The 27,977-nt window shown below is 36.3% G+C and overlaps 1 protein-coding gene across 4 annotated transcripts; it reads right to left on the reverse strand.

Moving 5' to 3' along the window:
• LOC129242880 (myotubularin-related protein 13) lies at positions 1 to 27,802 on the reverse strand. 4 transcript variants are annotated; one of them, XM_054879783.1, is made up of 21 exons: positions 27,730 to 27,790; positions 26,789 to 27,595; positions 26,428 to 26,528; positions 25,694 to 26,029; positions 25,366 to 25,585; positions 25,007 to 25,133; positions 24,500 to 24,874; positions 24,186 to 24,429; positions 21,872 to 22,177; positions 21,628 to 21,812; positions 21,195 to 21,552; positions 20,969 to 21,123; positions 14,425 to 14,448; positions 12,356 to 12,759; positions 11,455 to 12,267; positions 11,013 to 11,399; positions 10,257 to 10,943; positions 7,708 to 8,617; positions 6,809 to 6,933; positions 3,854 to 3,936; positions 1 to 803 (listed from the first exon to the last, which is right to left on the reverse strand). In XM_054879783.1, the coding sequence occupies exons 2-21, from the start codon at positions 26,841 to 26,843 to the stop codon at positions 711 to 713; spliced, it is 5,988 nt and encodes a 1,995-aa protein (XP_054735758.1). In that variant the 5' UTR covers positions 26,844 to 27,595; positions 27,730 to 27,790; the 3' UTR covers positions 1 to 710. The 4 variants fall into 4 exon arrangements, with proteins under 4 accessions (XP_054735758.1, XP_054735766.1, XP_054735785.1 ...); XM_054879791.1 differs by having other exon boundaries at positions 10,269 to 10,943; positions 26,789 to 27,802; XM_054879810.1 differs by lacking the exon at positions 14,425 to 14,448 and having other exon boundaries at positions 10,269 to 10,943; positions 26,789 to 27,802.
• Between the last annotated feature and the right edge of the window lie 175 nt (positions 27,803 to 27,977).

A 27,977-nucleotide genomic window follows, 5' to 3' on the forward strand; every position in this document is an offset into this window, starting at 1 on the left:
TTTATAATATATTTAATAGTAAAAATTATTAATAACTAGAATAAGAATAATTAGACTAATCAAACATTAACCCACTATGTAGTATGAATGTACATATGTAGATACTATACAATACATACAAATGCAGCGCAATGTTATTACACAGAAGTTACGTTTCTAATTGTAAGAAAAATAAGTCAAGGCAACAACTGAAATATACAAGAATAAATACAAAAGGCGCGGGCATTCGCATGCGCACAGATGGGAGAGCGTCATTATATACATACATATGCATATTTAACTATTTTAAATATGTTCATTAATATTTATTTTTTTCATTTTGCTGTTGACAGCGTAAAAAACAAAAAAAAAAAAAATAAAAACATTACAAAAAGAAGGAAATCAACACACACAACACTTAAACATACATCGGTTTGTCGCTAATATGTATATAATAACTGTATATAGATATATATATATATATATATATATATATATTTATATAGATAAGCTTCGTTTGCATTGTTTTGTATTTTATGCTATTGCTAAAGTTTGAATACAACACTGCATTTTTTAAACTTTTTTATTTCAAGTACTCGTCATTTTTTTTAATTTTTTTGAGTCTTTGTTTTCGTATGCAACTTAATTAATAACTTAAGTAAAATCTTAAAAATAATACACGCAAGAAACGGATATATGAGGAAATGTTTTTGCTAGGCGGCTAAGTTCATCTACTGTAGGCAAGCTTGAATTTTTTCAATCCATTCTTGAGCTAAATTCGCATTAACCGCATAGAAATTGTAGGTGCGTCGATTGGTCTTTAACTGCGAAAGGAGATTACACGTAAATTATAGATGGCATGTGTGTTTTAGATAAATTAATATATGTATGTAAATCTATGTACGAGCGTCACTATTAATATTTTGAGCCTTGGTTAAGTTATAATGCTTGCCCAGAAAGTGGATTCACTTGGACGAAGAATTCAAGTGCATCCTTTGTGATACCCCTACAAGGGAGACGAGGTGAATGACGGACGAATGGAGAGAGCAGAGGGTTGTGGGAAGGAGGAGGGAGTGGAGTATTTGTAGATTACGAACGGTGACTGATTTGCGGTTATGTTAGCCGCGTTATGCTGCTGACGAAGTTCATCATATCAAAAATCTATATCAAGGCCTGCTATATCAGCAGGAGTAGGAAAGAAGTGAGAACCAAGATGCTTAAATCTTAGTCCCGTTAGAGCAGGGCAGCTAAGGAGGAGGTGCTGAAATGATTCCACCTCACGCAAATCGGACTCGAAGTAGTTCGAAGCCTCACGGCATGCCTACACTCTCACCAACAAGTTTGAGAGCTGATTTTTTGCCATCGTCAGAATATCGCTCGAACGACTCCGATCTACACGAGGCCAAAAGGATTTCGCGTTCTTACAAGTTTGTGTACGTGCCCAGCGCTCGCCGAGTTGACGCGAAGCCCATCGTTCCAGGAGTACAACGCAGGCTGTCAAGGGGATCCCAATCCTTTTAAGCCTTGGTAGTCATAAGTATTGTTTGCCGCTAACCGATATTTCGATAGGGAGGTTTCATCTTTTCGACTGAACCTCTTTTAAGTCTTCATTTACTTTCAGTGCAAAATGAAAAAATGTCCATCGGGTTTAAAGCTGTGGTGCCATAGCCGTAACCATAATCATAGCCGCAGCATTCCAGCATTTGTCGACTAGTCATGCCGTAACCCTAACGACAGCTGATATGGAAGTAGCATTAATGACAACATTTGCATTTTGTCATAAAAATACGGATAATTTTGTATGTATTAAGTCAATTAATTTTTCGTCGTCAGTCATTTTTAATATTCAAATTTGTATCGCAAATATCAAAACAAATAAAAAATATTTCACAGCTGCTTATGGTTACCGCGAAAAAACAAAAATAAATATATTAGATACACACGGCTACGGTTATGGTTACAACGTTATGGTGCGGCACCTATAATCGTTTACGGTAAAGCCCATATGTCTGATTAAGACAGTTGATTGCTATGGTTACAGTTGTGGGTAAGGTACGGCCTTCGAGAGAAGAACTGTCTGTAAGATCTTTGGTCTCCTCCGCGTTGAAGAGGAGTATCGTGTACGGTTAAACAGCAAGCTCTATGAGTAATGTATATAGGGACATGGACATAGTAAAGCATGTAAAAATATAGCGGCTACGCTGGACGTTCCGTACGAACAGGGACGCTCCAGCAAGGCGAATCTACGATACGTTACTCCAAAAAGGAAAACGAGAAGCGGGAATACCAAATTGGAAGGACCAAGTGCCGCATTACCTGTCAGCGCTTGGGATTTCTAACTGGTACCAGCGAGCGCAGGACAGGATTCAGCCAAAACCGACATACGATTATAGCGCCACATAAATAAGTATGGGTCGTTTTTTAATAGCATGATATACAAAACAGAAATATTGTTGGAATGCATTGTTTATTATAGTCTGGTAGATAATATCATGGTATTTATTTCTAGGGCATACGTTCGCCGCAATTACGAGTTATATGGTCCAGTTGACCAGTCCAATTATTGACTGCTTTTTCCAATATATATGAATTATAAATCTAATGAATTGGGCTCATATCAGCAAAAATGCGACGCAAACACTGGTCATTTGGCTTAAATTTGTGCAAGAGCTGTAAATATCCTTGCATAAAGCTTTCCACGTAGTCGAAGGACAAAGGCCAAAAAGACGAGAACGACGATGAAATTACATTTCAGTTTCTTCTTCAACACTTCGCGAAAAGATTTATTATAAATATTTTTTTTCAAAGTAAATTTCCACAATTTGGAAGCGTTGTTCTGGTGTTAAACGATTCGTGATTACTTGCAAACCTTACTGAACAGAAATCCCAGCACAGTTTGTGATTCTTAGCTGTCAAACCATATCTATCGTATATCGATAGTTCTCAAGTAGATAAAAACCACCTTATAGTAACCCATTTTGCACAAGTTGAAAGAAAAAAAAAACAGATTTCTTAACATTCAGACTTTCAATGGTTAGAAAAATAAGTTTTCGATTAGAATTTCATTTTTTTAACAGGTTTTTACAGATAAAATTTATAATTTAAAAAAAAAAAAAAAAAAAAAAAAAGAACGAAATAAATACTCTTGCCGACCGGATATCTTTCTTCGCGATTTTAGATAAAAATCTTCTTTAAAGCTCCACAAATACGTAAATGACATGCTTTTGTTTTGTTTAAAATATTATAATTTTTTGTTTACCTTAGATTCTAGCACAATTCTCTCATTAAATTTGGGAAGAGCAGAATCCAGACCTTTTAATTGAATTGACTTTCTTTATAGAAATTACAAGAAAAAAAAAGTACGTTTGGTCCAAAATGGGTTAAGAGTGCACGATAAACTAACATCCACTTTTGGCGATTAGAGTACAATTATTACAACTGTGAGGTAGGAAACGAATAGTGGATTTATGCGCGTAGGATTGAAAGTAAACTCACTTTCAGATCAAACAAACCCAAATAAAAGTCATTTGTGTGCGAAACGCTTCGAAACTAGCTCATTTTTATATGCGGTTTTTCAGAAAAACTAACTAGCCATGTAGCAACAATGCCTTTAGAGCAACGTACAGCAATCAGTACTGAATGATTTGTTTGACAGAAGCGTTAGGAGAAATGAGAAAAAGCAACCCCCAAAAATTGGCGATTCTACACCACAATGGGGGCACTCGCGCATCTGCTCAAACAAGTAACTTTTTGAATACATTTAAGTCTGATTTGCAAAAGTTTTTGAATCATAAGGGGGAATATTTTGAAAAACAGTCAATGACAAATAACTGTTTCTAAATAGTGACCTTCGTATGTATTTGCGATTACTTACATCAAAGAAACCCTTCTCGTCGATGCGTTTCGTACCGATTTGTGCGGGCTGCGCCGGCGTAACTGATTGCACTTCCGCCAATTCTGTTTGTTTAAGGAAAATAAGAAAAGTACAAGAATCAATACGGAAGCCCTATTAATTAATAATATATATATTATATATACATTCATACATATACAGGGTTGGCCATATTAAACTGACCCATGTGATTATTAAAAAAATATGGAAAAAGAAACATTTTTTTGTGTTTCATTGTGAAAAACATTTAATTTAGTTCAAGGAGATTCGTTTACATCACTTTTTGAATATGATATCGCGCAAGTGGTCGCCCTTAGCACGTATTTGGATATGTACAGGGTTGGCCATCTTAAACTGACCCATGTGATTATTAAAAAAATATGGAAAAAGAAACATTTTTTTGTGTTTCATTGTGAAAAACATTTAATTTAGTTCAAGGAGATTCGTTTACATCACTTTTTGAATATGATATCGCGCAAGTGGTCGCCCTTAGCTCGTATAGCGTAATGTGCCCGTTTTTCGGCGTTTTCCATAGTTTTGGCCAGCGTCTCGGCCGATATGGCGGCTATTTCCCGTCGGATATTGGCCTTAAGTGCGCCTAGTGTCTTTGGCTTGTTGACGTAAACCTTAGATTTCAAATTACAGTAAAAAGTTATAGGGTTACTCAATGGGTCAGTTTAATATGGCCAACCCTGTATACATATGTGAGCCAACTTATTTGAATCTCTAAATAAATAATTACTAACCACTCTTGGAAATTTTAGTACTTTAATTCCACTTTTCTTAAGAAAAATGTTTAAGCCATGAGGCGAATGGGTAATAGTTCAAATATTGCATTAATACCATACCTTTAAGTTCTTTTCCAATAGTCAACAGATGGTATGCTACATACGTACACACATACACTCATAGTCAATAAAATGGGTATGCGACATTTCGATCAGTTTTGGCTATTTTACTTTCGTTTATTTATTTATTTTTTTTTTTTTCCTTGTTCACTTCACTCTGGAACATAGGGCCTCGACAAGACTCCGTCTTGCGTTGGTTTTATTAATCTATTTGCTTTCTGACAAGGTACATAGGTGATTAGCCTACCGCTACCAGTCCTAAGGAGTTGCTTAGGAGCAACGCCTTCTTACTGCTTGAAGCGCCATTAGTTTTTCACATTTTCCTGGCAGAAGGATCACACAGATGGTTGAGGACTTCGCTAAATTTAGTGTGCCTTGCGCTATTACCGCGATTGCCCGCTTCCTCTTGCTGGCGCCACTGATGCAATGTGTAACTGTGTCTTTGTTCCTTGCTTGTTTTAGCAGCCCCAATGCAAGTAATGCGCTGACTTTTGTGTGGGAGTAAGGATTGGAAGGATAAGGTTGTTGGAATTATTTTTTTTTTTAATAGAAACTAGTAAAGTAGGAAAGTTTGGAAAAGTGCGAGGACCGTGCTTTACGTGGGATTCGAACCCACAACCTCTGGGATGGCAGGCTAGTGAACTTACGCTAGTCTACTGAGGCCGTTTATTATATTAGTTCCATTAATTTTTCGTTCATTTAGTGTCCATTAATTTTTGGTAAAAGTTTAACTCATTATGTAACAAAAACCATATAAATCGGGGTTAAAAACTTTGTGCAAAAATTATGAAAATTTTTCAAATGTTTACCAAAATTTCCAACTTTTTGAACACTAATTTTTGGTATGCCGTCTTATAGCCCATTAAATTTTAATCTTAAGTTAGTTAAAAGTCGAAGTGGCAAGTGGTGTTTGATTGGTGGTTGATTTTTGAATTTTGTTTTGCTAACAGCGTCACACAATTTCTTCCATACAAACAAAGAACGTTCGTCATTAAATATAGTAAACAAAAGTAAAACCGGCAATATTGGTCGCAAAATGTCGCACACTAATTTTATTGTCCATGAGTGTATACTGGGACGGCAAACAAAAATTTTGTTCTTGATGCTACCACCTAATTTTTTTCTATTGAAAAAAAAATAGTAATAATAGAAAAAAAATCGAACTTTTTTTTAGTCGTCAATGCTTGGAAAATTACCATTGAATTCCAATGGTAAAAAAAAACTTTTTCATAAATTTTAAAAACTTTAACTTTAAACTTTTTAAAATTATTTCATATCCCTTCACTCTTGGCTTTATTAAAAAAAATTAAATATTTTTTATACGGACCCTGCCTGTTGGAGGTCTCATAATGGTATCAAAACGGCGCTTTAGTGCTACTTGAGGAGTGCCAGGTGCACTTCAACCATTTCACCACCTACCTACCTAACTATACGGACCCTGACAAAACTAAAACTTTTTAGGTAAGATTAAAAAATTTATTGAATATCAATCATAAATTGTCTAAACAACTTGTTAATAAAAATGTCTTAGGCCAAAAATTAAATTAAGGAGATAAAATTTTATTTTATTTTGGATGTTTTCAGGATCGGGAGTGGTGGAAATTCTAGAAACAATTTTAAACAAGTTCTAAACAGCCTAAATTCCTTGGGCGCAAAAATTCTGTACTGCCTGATATAATAATTGTGCTCACAAATATACCATAATTCTGTATATTTTAAAGTATAATTTTGTAGGAATTAAAAGAAGAAAGTAAGTAATACCGATCATTTTATACCAAGTTAACGGAAAGGAACTGGTAATTAGCGCACTGTCCCCATTGGGATGCAAGGTGATAAAAATGTCTTTTTTTCGCCATAGAACAAATTTAGAGGGTAGGAACAAAAAAAAAATTTTTTTTGAATGTTTATGTACATTTACATATAAGTATATGGCATAAATTCGCGTAACCTTCGCAAAAAAGTCGACTTCGATATTGGCACAATATCTTTTCAATTTCGTTACACAGGTTATGTGGAGGTTCTGGTAAATTTAAAGCCGACTTAATTTTAATATAAATTGGATTTTGCTCTTGAGGCACTTGTCACATACCTATAACTCCTTTGCACTGCGAATCTTCGCCGGAGTCATAATAGCGTAGTTGATGTTTTATGGAGTCCAATACAAACCAACGCTGCTTCCAGCCTTTTAAAAGCGCCCCTCGTTTGTAAAGGTGACTAAAAAAGAAGAAATAAAATAAGGTATTGAATAATTTATCAATTTGAAAGCATAAAATTAAAATAAACTAGAAATGATGGGTATTGGCAGCGTCTGTTGGTTTAACAAAAAGGCAAAGCTCTGGTTTCAATCAATCCTATCAATATCGGTATGGGACAAATTGGCGCATAAAGCCTTTTTATCTGGCGAAGGTTTTGAGGAACTGGTAAGCTATCGACCTTCGGTCAGGCTGAAGATTCTAAATCAGTATACTGATCATTAGCTCTAAGGCAAATGTAAGCCTTTCATTAGTGTTCCCGTGTACAGGTCTGCTTCGAAAAGCGAGACAATACGAGAAATGTGGTGAGAAGTTGCACTGGCAAGCACTATTTTAAGTTTAACCGTGTAACCCAGGAATGGAAACATGCAACAATCGCTCTCATTATAAAACAGCTTGAATTATTTGAAATAAATCTTTATTTTATTAGACGTACTTTCGTCTCAGTTCAGGAATGTATGAAATGGCGTGCCTGGTATTTCTGAGGAAGAGCATTTCGAATTTCAAAAGCTTTGTTCACATGACAATAGGTTCTATTACCCGACTTATCTCCGGTCAAGAACAGTCACTTCAGCAGCATGCCCCAAAAATGTATGAGAATTTTTATGCTGTTACAATAACAACAACCTTTGAAGTTTTATAAGGATGCTAGCCGCCTAAGAAAAAACAGATTTTCTACTCTAAAGCTGATGAACTTCACTTATAAACTAACAAACCCAAGCGCTTTTCGACTCACCCTTCATGTGTGCGATTTTCCGCCACATTGCTGCTAAACTGATTATAGAAATGGTGACTGGAGGTGCGTGCTGTTGTAGCAGCACTCGATGCAATGCTTGAGGTGTCACCTTGCGAGATGTTCACATTTGGTGGCACAACTCCGTCGACGGCCTTATATTTAGTGCAATTCTTCAATGACACTTCGGTGCATTTTTCATGATAAGAATTGCCACAGTCCATACAACGATAACCCACTGGACCCCACAAAAGTTTGGTGCAATGGTTGCAGTTGGTGGGTGTGGTGTAGGGATGCTTCTCAAAACGATGCGGATGAAAGAATTTATCCTGATAACCACTCAATCGCCCCTTCATGAGAATCTCCAGGGTGGAGCGTTTGTGCGCCAATTTGCCGTGAGATTGCAAAAGCATGCTGCTCAACGATGACTTGCGTGTCAACTCCTCCATTTGCGGCACTTCCAACTGATCCCATACTTGCAACCATTTTTGTGGCAACTGACCACGCTCGGTTTCTGCTTGTCGCACATCGCTAAGCAAACACACAAATGCATTCGGATTGGTCTTTTCGATATTATCATATCCAGCACTAATGACGATTCGTTTGCCACGCAACTCGCAGAGATCGATTTCATCATCTGCATTAGTCAATTCTAGATCGTAAGGCGGACCCTGTGCCAATTCTTCGTTGGTATAGTAGGGCCAGAGATCGAGTGAGGGCAGTGAGCTCTGCGGTCGTAGTACATCGTCACGCACACAGTACATGAAATTGTAGAAAATTTGTGTCTTCGCATGCTGACGTTCAATGTAGTCGAAAATGGAGTGACCGATGCGATTGAAATTCACCGCTGATTGCGCCGCCTTACTGCGCACGTCCATGGGGTAGACGCCTTCGTCATCGGAGCCGGTGTTACCTGGGATTATAAAAAGGTTAGTACAAAGTAGAGAAATATATATAGTTATATATAATACAACAATAAAAACCAAAACTCATGCTTATAAAAAATTTGGAAGAAACTGCAGAACAACGCCAATAACAAAATAAAAAAAATTATAAAAAATTAAAAAAAAATTAAAAATTAATAAATAAATAAAAATAAAAAAAAAAAAAAAATAAAAAATGAATCCAAAAAATTAATAAAAAAAAAATAATAATAAATAAATAGAAAAACAAACAAAAAAAGTAATAATATTGTAAATAAATAAAAAATTAAATTAAAATAAATAAAAAATAAAATAAAAATAAAATTGATAATTAATAAAAAATAATAATAAAAAATTAATCAAAAAAAAAATAAAAATTTAATTAAAAAAGACATTTAAAATTAATTTAAAAAAGTAAACAATTGATTTAAAAAAAAAAATAAAAAAGATAAAATTGTCAAAAGTCAATATATTTAATATAATATTTAAAAGTTTTGTTGATTTTTTTTTTATTTTGTACAAAGCTTGAAACTTTGAGTTATACGGTTTTTGCTATTTAGACAATCAAAACTTTGAAAAGATGTGCTAATATTTTATTGCGATCTGTAACGCAAGAATTCGATAAATTAGAAAAAATTAGAACTTTTTGTACTAAAATACTCTTTATTTTGTTTCCTCATCGGGTTTAACTACTTAAAATTTAACTAACAATACGTTTTAGTACTAAGGATTAAAATATGAAAATAAAGCCACATCTTTTTACATTTTTGCCCGAGCTTTCCCTCAATTTTTTGCGTGTCTTAACGTTGTTTTATATGTGAAGGGGCCTACATTTTTAATTTTAGTACTAAAAATTGGAAATTACTCAGTAAAAATTCAAAAATTCATTAAATTGTTTGAAAATTAAAATAAACCACTGTCAGGACTAAAACTATCAATGCAATATTTGGCAGGCAACTTGACTTTTACTGCACTACATTTTAGTACAATATAAACCATTAAAAATCAAATTATTAATTTAATGCGTTTAGAACTATAGTACCTAGTAAGATTAGGCTAAAATGATTATAAACGACAAAAAAGGATTGTCCTGTGGAGTTAGTTTTTTTACTAAAATACATTTGTACTAAAAAAAATGTATGCATATTTTTAGTACTAAAATTGGAAATTACTCATTAAAAACACATAAATTCATTAATTGTTTGAAAATTACAATAAACCACTGTCTAAAACTATTAATGCATTATTAAATGCAGGCAAATTGACTTTTATTGCACTATATTTCAGTACAAACGATTAAAAAGCAACTTACTATATCATATTATAGTACCTAGTAAGAAATGGCTAAATTGTTTACGCACGACAAAAAAGATTGCCCTGTGGAGTTACTTTTTCCACTAAAATATATATTACATACATGTTTTTAGTACTTAAGATTAAAAAGGAAGAAAATGTATTGTATTAATTTAATCAAATTATAAGAATGCTACAGTATTTTTTATTTTGAACTTAAAAAAAAACACACACATAATTTTTTGTACTAAGAAGTCTTAAGTCGAGGTTCCCTTCCTATTAGTAATGCGCGTCTTGATATTTTGCTCTTCCATCTGACACTCACTGAAAGCTTACATTTATAATTACCCAAAAGATGATGTTTAGTGCTCAACGATCCACGTTTGTCTTCTACGGATGCGATACCCAAATCGAAACGCTCCACTTCACAGTCAAACAGAAATGTGCGGAAACGACATGACACCATATGGTAGGCCAGGAAGCGTACATAGAACTCATTGAACTCAAACGCCATTGGAAATTGCTTTTGTATTTGGTAAACAGCATCTAAGAACTGCAAAAATGTTGGCGCAAACGCAATACTTGAGTTGCCATGGGCCGGCTTCAAATTGCTACGGTGCGCGAAACGATGTCCAAATGCAATCCAATCTTTCTCGATCAGCACGCGAAAACCCTCCATTGTGCGATAGTAGGGATCAAGGCAGAGTTGTGCAATGGATGATATTTGCGCAGTTATATCCCAGCCATCCTCCAGCGAAAGCATCACACTAGATTCTTGCAAATCCATTAAGTCGACCACAGCGCCGGAAAGTTGCAGCAGGGAAGAGATTTGTTGCAGCCACTCGGATTGTTCAACACTCTTGGCGAACGTCTGGTCGGCGTCGTTGGTTGTATTCGATGGTAAACAAGCGCGCATTAGCTTCTTAAAAGCGATGCGTGATTGGCGGTAATCGGCATAGTCGACGGCTATAAATTCAGCGCAGAGATCCGCATTTATGCCGGATTTCGTTTGAGATTTTTCACCTAAATACGGACAAGAACATTTCTTACTAAAATATTGATAAATGGGAGCATAAAATATTTTTTGCCTACCTAACACATATAAGCGCAACTTCCGATACGCTGCTGCAGCCGCTGTCACCGATGAGTTATTCTTTATGGTATTCGATTTCGGTTTCAAAGAATCTGTCCAATTGTTCGTTTTGGAATCGCTCCCAGGCGCAATTCCCGATTTATGTTTGCGACTAACTTCTGGCGTCAATGAAGTCTCCGCCCGATTGAGGTAAGACGACTCATCGCCAGCGTTTAGCAACAGAGAATTCATGGACAAATTCATGCCGGTCAAATTATATTGTGCCAATGCTAAGGAGAGATTTTTTGGCATTGAATCAATGAGTGCTGAAATATATTTATCTTGTTCGTGATAGTTAGCGACGTCGTGTGACATCGTATTCGAGCCGGTGGAGTTCTTCAACATGCCTGTTAAATAGAAGAAATGTTTTTTTTATAGCAATAAAAAGCATTTAATACCCACCGATCACCGATTTGCTGTGTGGTAGAGCTCCTCGTATCAGCAGCGCGCCATTACGATGTCGCCACGTCACCACCGGTATGCGTTGACTCTTGTAGCAGCGCCCCAAATGCAGCAGTGCATCGTCATTTATCTGCACAGGTGCAACCAACAGCGCAGGGTACGAACGACACAGACTGTAGTTGGCATTGACTGTGGTTATGCGGAAACCATTTTGCGTTTCGTCAAATCCTAATCGCTTCCAATCACGCACATAACTGCGTTCACGCATGCGTTCCACATCTTTCGCAGTCAACAATCTCGGCATTGTGTCAGTATTTGTTTCGAACTCGTCATCTTCGAGTTCATCGTCTAGAGAATGTGTATCTATGGCTTCCGTCGATGGGCCGAGCGTATCAAAATCCAGAGTAGAAGTAACCAGTTTGCGTTTAGTTGGCGCTTTTTGTTTGAATTTACGCAAAATTGTTTTCTTTGCGAAGCCTTTCAGTGTTGAGTATTTTTCTTTGGTTTTTGAAGGTGCGGTCCCATGCATAATAGTACCGTACGATTGGAAGGCGAAGTGTTCGAACTCATCGATCGGATGCCGCGCCTTCGTGAGTATTTTACGGAAAGTCTCAATCATTTCTGGTGTTACCTCCGTGTCGAATGCAATTTTCATTAGTTGGAAGGTGCTGGAACGTAACTGTAAACCCTCTGGTAGGGTTTGATCTAAATGCGATAGGTAAAGTACTGAGATCTTTTTCTCCTTCAGCAGCGAGGAGATGGGAAAAGCGCGTATGATGGTCTGTTCGCAAGCAAGCGGATCACAGGGGGAACCTAGAAAATTTCCAATAAGAAATCAAAAAAAAAAAAAAAAAATGGAATAATATGAAAGAGAATATTTCATTCAATTTATATTACTGACCTTTGAACACGATACGATAATTTGTTAAGAACAGCGCACCTTCGGCAGGTATCCAGCTCTGCGTGTCATCCTCTCGTCCGTCGGGCATGAGATAGCAACGCAAGTGATCTGTTACGATCTCCTCGCCCGGCAGTAGACATGGCGTTTGTATCTTTGGCTTTTGCACATGTGGATGTCGTTTGGACTCTAGATACACCGACTCCAGCATTTCAATATGCATGTGCACCACACCTGGCACCATGTCGTGTAGATTGCGTATATGCTCCGAGGTTACACCGCCTTCGGTGCAGACGCGATCAATGAAACGCGAAACTATTTTACCGACGGTGCCACCCACTTCCAAGGCGTCGTTCTCCTCAAAGCCTTCATCTGAATGTTCACTTAAGCTATGCGAGCCCATAATACTATAAGAAATAAGAAGGGGATGTTTGGCATACAGAGGTAAGACAAGTTAAGGTGAAATCGGTTATGCGCATCTAAGCAATTTTTTAGTACAATATATTTATGGCCAAGTAAGTGTAAATTTATCATGAAAACTATTCAGCGTACTAAATACTATTTTAGAGTTTGTGCAAAGCGTTTAGAACTTTATTTGTGGGAAATAAGTATGTACTGAAAATTGTGTAAATTGTATAAATTTATGAATTTAATGAAAATTATTTAATGTACTAAAAAATTATTATATATCGAGTGCAAAGCGTTTAAAAAATCAATCGGAATTAAAATATGTACTAAATATGTTCTAAATATTTTGTATACATTTATGAATTTAATGAAAATTATTCAATGTACTAAAAATTTATATCCAATGCAAAGCGTTTAAAACATTAATTGTGGGAAATAAAATAATATGTACTAAATATGTTCTAAAAAATTGCATCTTATATTAACTGTATGACGCACACCACCTCGGTGGAAATAAATGTCCAAAGAGTCGAGAATTCAAAAGTTGGTGAAAATTTTCAAGAAACTGGTTCTGTTGAGGATAGAAAAAGGATTGGCATACCAAAAAGTGGATATTCTGTTGAGAATATTGCTGCTGTGGCGCAAGTTTTGCTGAATAACCTTCAACATCGACTTCTCGACGTTCTCAAAAATTAGGTATTAATGAATCGACTTTTTGGCGAAATTAACCTGTAGACGTTCACGTGGTGGACAGTCAGAAGATATAATTTCTCACTTATAATTGTTAAGAACTGTAATTTGAATACAAATAGTGAAACCTGAAAAAATCTAATTTTTTACATGTTTTATTTTAAATGTCTAGGCGCGTTTCTTGAAAGACCATTTTTCTTTTACTGCTATAGGGCTAAGACCCTTTACTTTCAGGTTCATGTTTTATCATATACTTTCAATTCTTTTCTTCTTCAAATATGTTATGAAATTTATCGAATGTTGTTGGAAGTTTCACGGTAGTTTACGCTGCCGTTGACAACATGCGAATTCTTTTTTCGAGAATAAGAAAAGGTTCGAAGACGATACGATTCGGAGTCATTAATCAGTGAAGACTAATGCCAAAAAACAAACCATTGAACTCGTATTTTTTCTCATAAATATTTCAAAACAATCCCTGAGTCTAAATATGTAAATGTATCGAAATGGCCTGCAAGTAACACACAAATGTTCAAGGCTTCAATGCACTAAAAATTTAATTACTTAAAATAATATATAAAAAAAACATACAAAATCGCATTAAAGTAAAATATGAAAGTATGGAATATATGAACTTAATTTAAGTTTCAAATTACAACAAAAAATGCCGAAAATACTACCGGTGAAATAATTAAAACAAAGTAAATATAATTTATAATTAAAATCACACTAAAATAAAAAGTGAAAGACAAAATATATGCATTTATTACAATAAAATAGCATAAAACCAGCCAAATAATAATTTAAAAAAATGAGGACTAACTAAATAATATAAATTTGCGACATGCAATTTAAATTTAAAAAATAAGTTTAAATATTGCAAACAAAAAATCAAAACTCGTGAAAACATTAAACACAAATCAAGATTTGCCGTGCTTAAGATTAGCAAAAAAAAAAAAGAAAAAATAAAGTCGTACCTCAATTTAGTGAAAGTATTTGTTCTATAAATAAATGGAAAAATCTGATATTACAAATTTTAGCCATTTTGTATATATAAATATCTGTAGTTTATGCATGGAGTGAAGTAATATACTAAAATATAAGTACAAATTATATATAAATAAGTACTAATATATATAAAGTGTTTTCCGATAGATAGTAGATGTCACTTTTGAAGCTGTCATTTTTTGATATTTGACAAGTAGAAACTACGCCATTAATAAAAATGGAACGATACACACTTAAACAATGCATTGAAATGATTAAAATTCACTAAAAAAACGGTGAAAATTTGGCAGAGACGGTTCGTAAAACTCGAACATTTTTGGGTCATCGTGGAGCACCTTGTCGGGCCACAATACAGAAATTGGTGAAAAAATTCGAGCTGTTGCGACAGGTTAGTGATGTGAAGAATAAAACCCATGCACGTCGCTCAAGAACAGCCGAAAATATTGCTGCTGTAGCTGAAAGTGTTGAAAGAAACCCAGGTTTGTCCATTCCTCGTCGTTCTTTGGAATTAGGCACTCCACAAAACGTCATTACACCGCAGTTTGCATAAATATTTGTGTCTTAAGGCTTATAAAGTCCAGTTAACAACACAAGAACTCAAGCCGGTCGATCATCGACAACGTCGTATCTTTGCTGATTGGGTCGTTGAAATGCATGAAAATGATCCGGAGTCCATCGAAAAATCATCTTGAGTGATGATGGGCCTCATCGACCTCGGTGGCAAGCAAAATTGGCGGATCTGGGGTTCAGAAAATCCAAGAGTTATTGTTGAAAAGCCTCTCTATCGTCAACGTGTGACTGTTTGGTTCGGTATATCGTCCGGCGGAGTTATTGGACCTTATGGAAAATGAAGCTGGAGCAACAGTTACGGTGAATGGATTCCTATAGAGGGATGATTAAAGATTTTTATGGCCGGAATTGGATGGTATTGATCTGGACAACGTTTATTTTCAACAAGACGGGCTACGTTCTACACAAGCAACGAAACCATTGATCTTTTACGGGAATAACCTTCTTATTGGAAAACCCTTTATTATATTTGACAAATTCCCCAGGCGGTATCACAATGGGCTATGAGCCTGAGTGTGTCCCACAGTGGACCACCGTTTCTAACCTAACCTTTATAAATTTAAATCATGGATGGCCAGCATTATAACCGCAAAGGTTTCTTTTTACACCTTTCCCAACGCATTAGGGTCGGTCTCCTCCGCTGAAACAGACTGGATTTATAATCGGCCAAAAATGCATACGTTCTCAAAATATTTTGGGAGTGCTATTGCTGTTATTACAAGCAAAATAAAATTTGCAAAGAAAAAAAATCAAATTTAAAGCTTTTTAAACTTCTTGCACAGGAGCAATAATGTATTCCATATCGAACTCGTTACAAAATATCAGGCCAGTCCATAGGTACGTGCGTATTTTACCCATAATTTCACTTTTGTACGATTTTTGCATACAAAAAATTATTCGCGGAATATAACGGAACTATTTATATTTTCTTTGATATATTGTGCATTCAACAAGTGATTTTAATCGGGGATAGAAGCACGCGTTGTTAAAAGATAAAATGGAATCTTCGAACGCGTATAAGCGGCATATTTTGTATTTTTTTTATAAGTGGTAAAAATGCAAAAATAAACACTGTTCACGGAGAGGATACCGTGAGTGTAAGGACTGCACAAAGTGGTTACCAAAATTCCGAAGCGGTAACTGCGACGTGGGGGATGCCCCGCGCTGGTCGTTCTGAAGTCTTTAACTCCGACGTTTTGCTTGAACTCGTGGAAGCTGAGCCAAATTTGACAGTCGATATGATAGCTCAGAGGTTAAATTAATCGCATGGAATAGTTCACAGACATCTGGTTCAGTTGGGATAGGTTTCAAAGCTGGGAAAATGGGTTCCGCATAGACTTTCCGTCGCCAACCTTCAGCAGAGAGTGAATGTGTGTTCTCAGCAACCGTATCGTTACTGGTGATGAAAAATGGGTCCTTTACAATAATCCTGTTCGCAAACGCCAATGGTTAGATAAAGATGAAACACCAGAACCGACCCCTAGAGATGGCCTTCACCCAAAAAAGATTCACCTGTCTATTTGGTGGGATATGACCGGTATTGTTTATTATAAATTTCTGGAACCAAACCAGACGATAACTGCTGATTATTATTCCCATCAGCTATCAAACCTGAATGAGGCACTTAACAAAAATCGACCGTCTTTAGTGAATAGACGCAAAGTTTTGTTTCACCACGACAACGCAAGACCTCATTTCGCAAGGCAAACATTAAGTTAGCTGAACGAGCTCGGATGGAAGCTAGTGCCGCATCCACCATACTCTCCGGAAATTGCACCTTGTGATTATCACCTTTTCCGTGGACTTCAATCCCATATGAGTAACAAGAACTACTCCTCATAGGAAGCTTTGAAAAGGGATAACGAAGCGTATTTTGGCTCCAAGGACAAACAATTTTTTGAGCAGGGAATTAAAAATTTGCCTAAACGTTGGGAAGACATTGTAAATAATGAAGGAAAATATATTATTGATTAATAAATGCTTCAAACATTTTTTTTTATTAATTTTAAAACCACTTTTAAAAAACGCACGAACTAATGGACTGACCTGATATATTCTAGCCCGTGTATTTTGCTTCTGTAAAGCTATTTTTTTATAATTTTGGTTGATAATTTTTACGTAATTAATACTCACTAAAAAACAAAGGCGAATCTATACAAGGTGAAGGCACTAGAGCAACAACAATGACATGTATGTTTTTTTTTGCAATTTGGTAGTTTGAATCAGGGCGAAATTTCTTTAAGTTTCACATTTAATTTACTTCAGCTGCACTTTGGCTGTGAAAATTGAAGCTACTAAGCGAAAGCAAAGCAATGTAAAAAACAAAAACCGTGTTTACAAGATGACTGTTGATTAGATCGAGCAGGTAGTAAACTTCATAGATTTTAAAGGATTACAAAGTTCCAAGTAATGGATGTATTTTTTTAGAGTTCTGCTGGGCCTCGCTGTACTTCTACAGTTAAAGCCACAATATATTCATACGAGAAAATTTGAAACCGTGCTAGGTCTGAGCTATTTGAAATATTACCGTTGAAAACATAGCACAACTAAACTAAAACTTTAATTGAATAATGAAACTCCATAATTTGTATAACAAAACAGGCACCCTTAAAGTAAGTAAAGACCGAACAATGTATTATTTTCTTGGATGGCTCCAAATTCTCAAAACTCTACAGCATTTAGCGCCACGTCTGAAATTGGCACTCCTATACGTAGTGAACAAATCTTTCTATTTTCAAACGAAGCACCGGATAGCTAAGTATAAGAATAATTTCTTAAGGATCTTGACACTTTAGCTACATGAGACTTGAATGGCTGATTGAAGTCGCCAAACTTGGTATAACTTTAAGGAATGTTGAAATAGAATTGGAAAAATCACTCCTGAATGCCACAACATGCCTTGAAGTAGCCCATCCTGCTAGCCCAACTTAATATTTTCTACCAGCGAAGGTAATTTATCAGCTGTATTAAAAAAAATATATGTATATAAAAAAATAAAAGAAAAAAATAAAAATAAATAAATTTAATAAATAGGTAAAAAAAAACAAATAAATATAAAAATAATAATAATAAATAAATATATAAAAAATAATATATATATATATATAATTGGCGCGCACACCTTTTTCGGGTGTTTGGCCGAGCTCCTCTTCCTATTTGAGATGTGCGTCTTGATTTTGTTCCACAAATGGAGGGACCTACAGTTTTAAGCCGACTCCGAACGGCAGATATTTTTATGAGGAGCTTTTTCATGGCAGAAATACACTCGGAGGTTTGCCATTGCCTGCCGAGGGGCGACCGCTATTAGAAAAAACGTTTTCTTAATTTTGGTCTTTCACCGAGATTCGAACCAACGTTCTCTCTGTGAATCCCGAATGCCAAACATTGCAAAAAAAAAAAAAAAATAATAAAAAAAATAAAAAAGAATAAATATAAAAAAATTATAAATAACTATAAAATAAAATAGTAAATAAATATAAAAAAAAATAATAAATAAAATTATTAAAAATAAACTGACACCTAAAGGGAGGACAAATCAGCATCATTCCTATGGCAGCCGGTTCTACGTTACCGGAATGACACGCGTTTTTCCCGGCCAAGGGCTGCCGCCCCAGTAAACTAGCCCCGTCTAGTGTACCGTATTCCACCCCCAATCTTTCATCACAGGAGCAATCCCTTGCAGCACGTTTGCTCCGAATACTTCTCTTCAGGACTGGCGTCGAACCCAACCCCGGACCAGAGGTATTTTACTGCTGCATCTGCCACAAACGGCTCCACCCGAACTCCACCTCGGTTAGGTGCAATAAGTGCAACGGGTGGTGCCATCTTAAGACCTGACATACAACAGTGCGCCACTTGTTTTCTCCAGCGACGAGGTTCAGGGGGCCATCAAACACATGAAACCATCCAAAGCCATTGGCCCTGACGGACTAAACATGCTGATGTGGAAAAAGCTGGGTCCATTGGGAGTAGAATATCTCACCAAGGTCTTCAACTTATCTATGGCCACTCTCATCATTCCTGATAATTGGAAATTAGGGAGAGTGGTCCCACTACTGAAGCTGGATACCCGCCAACCAAGGGAAGTCTTATCGCCCGATAACTCTCCTTTCCTCAGTAGTGAATACTCTTGAGGCCCTTCTACTCCCCCTCTTTACGAAACACCTCAACCAAAACCGCCCCTGTGAGAGGACTGTCCAAGTAGCGTTGGGTCCAAAAAAGGCTTTCGACACAGTCAGCCACGCCACGCTACTAGATGACATTTTATAGTCGACACTCCCGCCAGGGCTGAAGAGGTGGACCGCGAACTATCTGAGTGGTCGTCATTTGCCGGTGATATTTCGAGACCAAACATCTAAACAGAGAAAAATAAAGCAAGATGTACCGCAGGGTGGTGTCCTCTCACCCTTGCTTTTCAACTTCTATATCTCGAAACTCCTCCAGCCACCAGAGGGAGTCTCCCTGGTCTCATACGCCGACGACTGCACGATAATGGCGCCGGGCAATGACATTGATGGCCTATGCTTCTGCGACTACCTCGCCAGCCTTTCTCGCGCAAATTGCTCAGTAAGCAGTTTCTGCTAGGGTGTTACCGCAGGTCTCACCCATGCAGACACCTGCTCGAGCCTGAGCCACCTCCCAGGCACATCAGGAGGCATTTCCTCAATTACGCGGACGAGATCTCAGACAAAACAAACAGACAGTTACTGGATCGGACAGTGTACAGACAGGCCATAAACGACATTCATCGGGAGACTCTCACCACCTTCTTAAGCTCCCGACCCCCGAATGCCGTTATCGGAGTCCAACCACCACCAATCGCAGACGAAGAGCTCCAACTTACCCGAGAGTTCCGCGTAATCTTGGCACAATTGCGTTCTGGATATTGTAGCAGGTTAAACTCCTACTTATCCAGAATCGATCCCGACGTACTAAACATATGTCCAGCATGTGAAGGCACCCCGCACGACACTAACCACCTTTTTACATGCCCTATTAAACCCACTCATCTAACCCCCCTCTCCCTCTGGACCCAACCCGTCGAAACAGCTAGTTTCCTGGGCCTACCGTTAGATGAGCTAGACGAAGACGACCGGTGGTTACGCTATACTGACAGGGCAAAGGTACTGCTACAACAACAACAACAAATCAGCATCTTTTTTCACAAATATTTCCTTAGTATACATATATATACATATATATAGTTGGCGCGTACACCCTTTTTGGGTGTTTGGCCGAGCTCCTCCTTCTATTTGTGGTGTGTGTCTTGATGTTGTTCCACAAATAGAAGAAAAAAAAATAAAATATCTCCTTAGTATTTTACCAAAATAAGCGGATGCAAAACTAGAATTTTTATATATTTTTTTAATGGAAAATCCCCTTTGTTCGAATGCTATTTCAAACCAAACAATCCCATACGGGCTCACTGAATGTTCTAGATAAAATAGGAGGAATTAAAGCAACCACTACTCAACTAACTAAATATTACAAAATTTTTTGCCATTCCTACCAATGCACCCAATGAAAATATTACCAAATGTGTTAAAATATAAATATTAAAAAATAACTCCAGGTCTACCCCACGAAATTTCAAAAAATTACGTCCTTATGGCAGTCAATGCTTATATAATTTATTGGGCCTTATCATAAAAAGAGATTTTTAGCTCAGCTTCAATTTTCTGAGTAAGATAACACATTTTTAGAAAAACTACTTCAATTGTCAGTCGTTACTCATGATATGAGTTTGGTTTTACAGACAAAGTTGTACTCACATTGTGTGCATCACTGATTATCTAACGCCCATTACGTATGCTACTGATAATCTTAACATTACTAAAACAAATAAAAGTATTAAAAAAAAAAAAAAACAGTCCAACCAGAAATTCTTCCTTTGAAAACAAACTAAAACACACACTTTTCAAACTGTCAAAGTTAATTGCTTACCTATTTGATACGCTTTGATTATCGTCCAGGCGAAAGGACTGCTTAGGCTTTGGCCCCACCGCATTTACGTCTGGTGGTATTAGCAGCGAAACCATACGATTAGCATAATGTATAGCCTGACTGTAGAGCGTGGATTCCTCTGATTGCGCCAATTCCTACAAAGTATTTAATACAAAAAATTTGTCCAAAATAAATTCGAGTTCCTTATAAATTCTGTGCTAATTACCGTCTTTTTATCTTCCTCAATCATTGGACTTTTACGCATTTGCTCGGCGGTTATCTCAAGTGCAGTCGGTTCTTCCAACGGTACATCGTCCAGCACGATATTCGATTCTTTATTGTGTTCATTTTGACGGCGACGTTGCATATACAAAGCTTTGATTTGCGTCTGCACATCTTGATAAAAAGTGGATTCCCAAAATTGTAAATTTTTCCATATCGGGTGATCCTGTATACAAGTGTAGGCGAATTGTACAATGCCAGTCGATAGTTTGCGGCAGAAGATAGTTGACATGGGTAGCAGTGCTGCCGCAACAGTATACTCATCAACACCGGTGGAATTTTGTACCGTTTTGTTCATAAATCTGTGTTTTGATATGGACTTATTAATTCGAGTGATATGCAATTAATTATTCCAAATACTAAGAAAATAGACATACTTTATAACTAAATCGAATTGTTGATGATCGAGCACCGCTTTGTTGCCATGCACATAACCGAATAGTTCACGACAGAGTATAAGGCGTGCGTCACGATGCTTGAGTGTGCGCATCACTGCCGGCACTAGTTTGCGCGCATCGGCGATTTTATTTTCGAAAATGTAAGCGACACAAGTTTTCAGTACCTTTAAGAATAAGAAATATGAGGTTATAATTACAATGCAGTAGTAATATAAATTTTTACCTCAAGTCGACGTGCTGAATTTAATACTGCCGGGCGCACATCAAGCACTTCGGGCAACCGCGGTCCCATTGGTATGATGCGCATTTGATGACGCAACACAGTCAAACGATGCGAGATGCAGTTCTTGCGCATACCATCGTTTATAATTAGTTCTACCTTTTCACTGTTAATGCGTGGAAAGGCCGGCTGGTGGATGCGGTGGAAGGAGCCGTCCGGTGGGCGTAGTACTTTTTGTGCGTAGACCTGTTGATTGGGACATTCGTTTTCGCAGAGGGTTTTCCCCAACTCCTGGATGTGTATTGAAATCTAAAAGAAAAGCCAAGGACGGGGTCACGTGGTGTTAATACTTGTATTAAAAGTCAATATAAATGTATTTTTTTAACAAAAATTTGAATAAGCGTAAAACTATGAAATAATAAAATTTATTAAAATGAAATTTACAAAAATTTACCAGACTTTTTATTTTATAATAATTTAGAATTAACTGAATAGATATAGGTCAATTGTATTAAAACAATTTGCTGATGTGATAGCGTATAGCCGGACTTAGATTAACTCGTTCCGGCAATGTAGTGTTCGATTATAAATTGTGTTCTAAATTTGTACAAGAAATAGAAGTAAAAAATAGGATTCGGACACACTTTTATAGAAATTATGATTATGTTGAGTGGTGCAAATTTAAATTTAGTACTAAATTTCCAAAACAAAACACACAAAATAATTGCTTGCAATAATTTAAATTTAGTTTTCAACTTTTGTACTAAATTTCCAAAAAAAAAATAGTTGCTTGCAATGGATGCAATAGTTTAAATTTAGTACTCAACTTCTGTTTGTATATTGAACTTTTAGTACTCAACTTCTGTACTAAATTTCCAAAAAAATAGTTGCTTGCAATAGATGTAATTAATTTAAATTTAGTACTCAACTTCTGTTTGCATATTGAACTTTTAGTACTCAACTTCTGTACTAAATTTTCAAAAAAATAGTTGCTTGCCATGCATGTTATAGTTGAAATTTAGTACTCAACTTTTGTACTAAATTTCCAAAAAAAAGTTGCTTGCAATGGATGTAATTAATTTAAATTTAGTACTCAACTTCCGTTTGCATATTGAACTTTTAGTACTCAACTTCTGTACTAAATTTTCAAAAAAATAGCTGCTTGCAATGCATGTTATAGTTGAAATTTAGTACTCAACTTTTGTACTAAATTTCCAAAAAAAAGTTGCTTGCAATGGATGTAATTAATTTAAATTTAGTACTCAACTTCTGTTTGCATATTGAACTTTTAGTACTCAACTTCTATACTAAATTTTCAAAAAAATAGTTGCTTGCAATGCATGTTATAGTTGAAATTTAGTACTCAACTTTTGTACTAAATTTCCAAAAAGAAAATAGTTGCATGCAATAGTTTAAATTTAGTACTCAACTTTTGCAACAAATTTCCAAAAAAATAGTTGCTTGCAATGGATGTAATAATTTAAATTTAGTACTCAACTTCTGTAATAAATTTCCAAAAAAAAGTTCCTTCCACTGCATGTAAAAGTTTAAATGTAGTACTCAACTTCTGTTTGTATATTGAATTTTTTGTACTCAACTTCTGTACTAAATTCCAAAAAAACAATAGTTGCTTGCAATGCATATAATAGCTTAAATTTAGTACTTAACTTTTGTACTAAATTTCCAAAAAAATAGTTGCTTGCAATGCATGTAACAATTTAAATTTAGTACTCCGCTTTTGCACTAAATTTCCAAAAAATAGTTGATTGCAATGCAACTGAAAATAGTTGAAAGTAGCCTTTGTATGTTTATCAATAAAACACAGCTAATATCTTACGTAGTGTACTAAATTTACATCAAATTTGTACTAAAATTGGTACGTTTGAAAAATTTATAAGTGTGTGTGCGCATTTAATTTTATAAAATTATTATTAAGTAAAATAATACTAAATTAAATTGAGTACTAAATTTAAAAAAAAAGATCTTTGATTTAATTATTATAAACGCTGAAAAACAGGAGTACAGGTGCATTGACTGGCACTGCTGCCTTAAATATTTTACATCAGGTTCTCCTTAACCTAGATGTTCCCTGCCTCAGGTTGAGAATTGGATGGAAGCGAAATTCGTTCAGTATATCAACCGGATCATTCTTGATTTCATTCGGATTCATTTCATCTCGATGAAATATGTGCAGTCTTGTCTTTGCCAAGGCAATATAGTTGCATGAGATATGCGCTGTGGTTTCATCATCCACCAGATGAATTGCTACTTATGTTTTAATTTTTTTTCGTTAGACCAGTGAATATTTCCAACTTACCAAACTTTTATTTTGCGCCTCACTTTTCAGTATCTCATTCATCGAACTGTATAACTCATCCCAGGCGTCAGCCGAACGCCATGGCGGTCCACGTTCGTTCACGAAGGTCGTGAAAAACATGCTGTCCAATACGCGAAACAAAAATTCACTCTCAATCAAGTCGCGTGCACCCAGAAAACCGGCCTTGTGAAATGTGATCACCGGCTTGGGATATATGCGTATAATTGTCAGACACGAGCGGTAGCTATAAAAATATTGGAAATATATGTTTAAATTTGCTACCATGAAAAATTTTCTAAAATGTAGGCATTTACCCCTGCAATAATTGCGCGAAGAGGCGCATGAAAATTGCGCGCAATTCCTTATCAATTACTGCATCCGATTTTGGGTAGTTCGTTGGCTTCTCGATCGATGGAAAGGCCAAGTCAGCCTGTGACAAATTCGGAAACAGTATCATTGCCAGTAGTTCTTGTGTTTGTTCCCAGAGTGGTGATGGCAGTATGGGTACTGGCGGTGACAATGACTCAGGTATCGTCACCATCCCTCCGTCTAAATCCACAACTATAACATCCAGCAGATCGGTGATTTCGCTCACCAACGAACTATGTATGCCCATTATGAAAGGTGTGGGTGTGGAGAGCACTTCGGTTAGTGGTGCCGGTAGTATCGGAATGTACACGTGCGTATATCTGTGATAGCGGGAAAATAAATATATATTTGTTAAATAAATGCATACATACATATTATATGTTTGACTATGAGTGTGAGGTCAAGATCATTAAATTTATGAGTAAAAAAGTATTTTTGTTTGTAATTTTTACCTGAATGGATACATGAGCGATACCAGAGCTTTACAACTTTCAGTTAAATGTGAATAGCTTTTCGAATGGAATAGAATTTTATTCTCCGTCATAACGGCGCACAAAAGTATAAGTACATTCTTAATACCTAAATACGATATGCCGTTGTGTCACCGAGCATATGAAGGTAATAGCGCACGCCAAACCAATTTATATGAGCGGCATGTTGCGGTTTGGTGGTTTGTATATTGAATTTTTGTACAGCGCAATAGATTATATGAAATGTATTGTAATAAAAAATGTATTTAGCATTAAATAAATAATCTTTTAACATACAGACAAGTATATTGTTATTTTTATACTTATGTTTTGCTCCATACCTAGTTGCTTAAAAACAAAATAAACAGATGTGCCAGTTACTGGTAGCGATGGCGATTGCGGCGGCTGCAGCGACTGCTTATCGCCAGCGCCTATGGAGAAGCGTACTTGTGGGCCGCCCGCAGGTGGCACCTGTATACAGCCAAGTATATTACCGATGAGATTCTCCAATGCGTAAGGCAGATTCTCGATGTATACAGTGTAAATAGTACCCAGACAGTTCTGCAAACAGAAAAGTAAATTTAGATGCGCGCTTGTTTGCATTTATATTGAGTTAATAAATATTTTTCAAGAGTAAGACTTTTTTTTAACTAATACTAACCCACTTACCTTAAATGTGTCTGCATAGTCGAGCCGCGATATTAGTACTAGGCATTTCGGCGCATACATAACGCTGTGATGTGAAATTATATTATTGCTGCCACTGCCACCGCTACTTGTGCTTGCCGTAATGGCTGATTGGAATTTTGTGCCAGCTATGCCGCTGACCGTCGCTGTCGCCTCATCCTCCTCATCGATGACTTTGTTAAGTGTGATTGCCAATGTTTCGTGGAAGCTAAGACAGGCGCAGTAATGCTTGTTCGCATCGATATCAGTGAGTACGGAAGTGAAGAATTTCGGTTCTTGCTTATCATACGACAAGCCCCAGCCAAGTGGTTGACAGAACTGTTTCAATGCAATCATTCATGATGTTTGACCACGAGAAGAAAAACATGAAATGACAAAGGCCAATAAAATAAGTGTGCAGACATACATACATACATAAAAGTAAGTTAAATATAATTCTGCTAATATTACTATTAATTGTCATAAGTTCAATTAAATGCATTAGTTTCTAGCCGTTCATATCATTTTTTCGTCTTTATTACACTGCATGAAAGTTTTCTTTGCAACAAATTTTAGTTGGTCACTTTGCTGCTTTTAAAATATAATAATCTTGCTGAAGCGCGATTCAAAGTTCAATCTCTCATAATTCGTCACACAAATTCTTTGTTTAATCACTTCTGTATTTACATACATATATATATTTAGAAATACGTTTTTGCATACATATACACACATACCCATTCTATGCCCTCAATAAATGGCGTATCCGGCCAGTCCTTTTCCGGAAAACGCTGCACGATCTTGCCACATGAAATTTGGCTGTTACCAGCAGCAGTTCCTAAAATTTGTCAATAATAAGAATATATTTCAACATTGGCTTATAAGCGCTAGTTAATTAACCAAAGTAACAAATTATTTAAATTTGGTTAATTGTTGTGGCATTTCTTAAACAAAGATAAAAAAAGATATCGAACGCCACCAGTGGCTTTCAATTTAATGTATTAGGTACATTATTACATCTATTTGTTTGTGTAGTGGAACTTCACTTGTTTGAACTTCTTCCGTTTGCGAAATTCCCGTGACAACTTCTTTACTTACGTTCTTTATCGTTATCATAGCCGACAATAACAAAATAATCAGCAAGCCGGGACATGTCGTCGACGTTGTTGTTTTTGTAGCGTCTCGTTGCTTTGACTCATTTCAGCCGGCCATCTACCACAGATAGCCGCCTTCCGCGCTTAATACACCTGCTCTTGATAAAGTGCAAAAGCAAAAAAGAGTTTGCTGACGAGGGCGTCCTCGGCGTGGTCGTCGCCGTCGCTGCTATCAAAGTGACTTTTATAATGGTTATGTTTTTCTTCACATACACATTAGAGGCAGGCAGTTGTATGCCATTTTTTAATAAAAGAAAAATTCTTTTGTTTTTTCTTGCACTTTTTCCTTATTGCGAGAATAATATAAGCCACACCGTTTCACTACCGCGCAACCATTCCTTTTACAAGTAGCAATGTCATTGCCTGAATTATTAAACAAAATCGGCCGCGCTGCCGTCACCGTCACCGTCACCAAACCCGTACATGGCCAAATTTGCATAAATTTCTCAATTAATTTTGTTCGCGTTACGCATAAATTAATTTACAATATCTTTAATGCTTTTTCGGCCGCGTTTCACCAACACAATGGCTACGTTTGCTGCTTCAACAAAACTTCGCCATAAGCTATTACATATGTATGTATAATTTATAATTTTGTTAATGAATTTTTTTTGATCTAAAGTATAATCGACCACTGCACAACAACCACACCCTGTAGAATTTGTGTTTTGTATCTTTTGACACTGATGGCGTTGCGTTCCAACGAGCAATCAGCGAACATATAAATCTGCTTTTCGCGCACACACAATACCTATAATTCAATGCAAATGAAATTTCTTCTTAAACTTTTATTATAAACAAATTGGCGCGCACGTCCGCCGCCGCCGCCGCTTCTAGTCGCGCACAAATTCTTAGCTAATACACCTTTTTCTACTTAATGTTTACACGGCACAGATATCAGCAACATTAAGCACAATTCTTTCGCTTTTTCCAAACGCCAGCCAACTACACCCACGAAGCCAGCTGGAAAATGAATTAAACAATTCCAAATGGAAATAAAAAACTGCCAATTGGGTGCCGTGCTTGGCGTTGCCATACACACCACGTGTCAAATTGGATTCGGTTTGTGTCTCTGCTATAGTTCTCTGATTGTGCTTCTTTATTAGCTCTGAGCGTATGCAAAGAACAATAGA

The sequence above is a fragment of the Anastrepha obliqua genome, chromosome 1 (assembly GCF_027943255.1).
Source record: "Anastrepha obliqua isolate idAnaObli1 chromosome 1, idAnaObli1_1.0, whole genome shotgun sequence".
NCBI classification, from domain to species: domain Eukaryota; kingdom Metazoa; phylum Arthropoda; class Insecta; order Diptera; family Tephritidae; genus Anastrepha; species Anastrepha obliqua.

What these genes read in the sequence shown, in the direction of transcription:
- LOC129242880 (XM_054879783.1), bottom strand. Translation starts at nt 26,843, where the DNA reads ATGTCCCGGCTTGCTGATTATTTTGTTATTGTCGGCTATGATAACGAT. An exon ending in ACTATGCAGACACATTTAAG is followed by an intron (nt 25,586 to 25,693) that starts GTAAGTGGGTTA and finishes TTCTGTTTGCAG; the next exon opens with AACTGTCTGGGTACTATTTA. An exon ending in TTTTGTTTTTAAGCAACTAG is followed by an intron (nt 25,134 to 25,365) that starts GTATGGAGCAAA and finishes TATCGTATTTAG; the next exon opens with GTATTAAGAATGTACTTATA.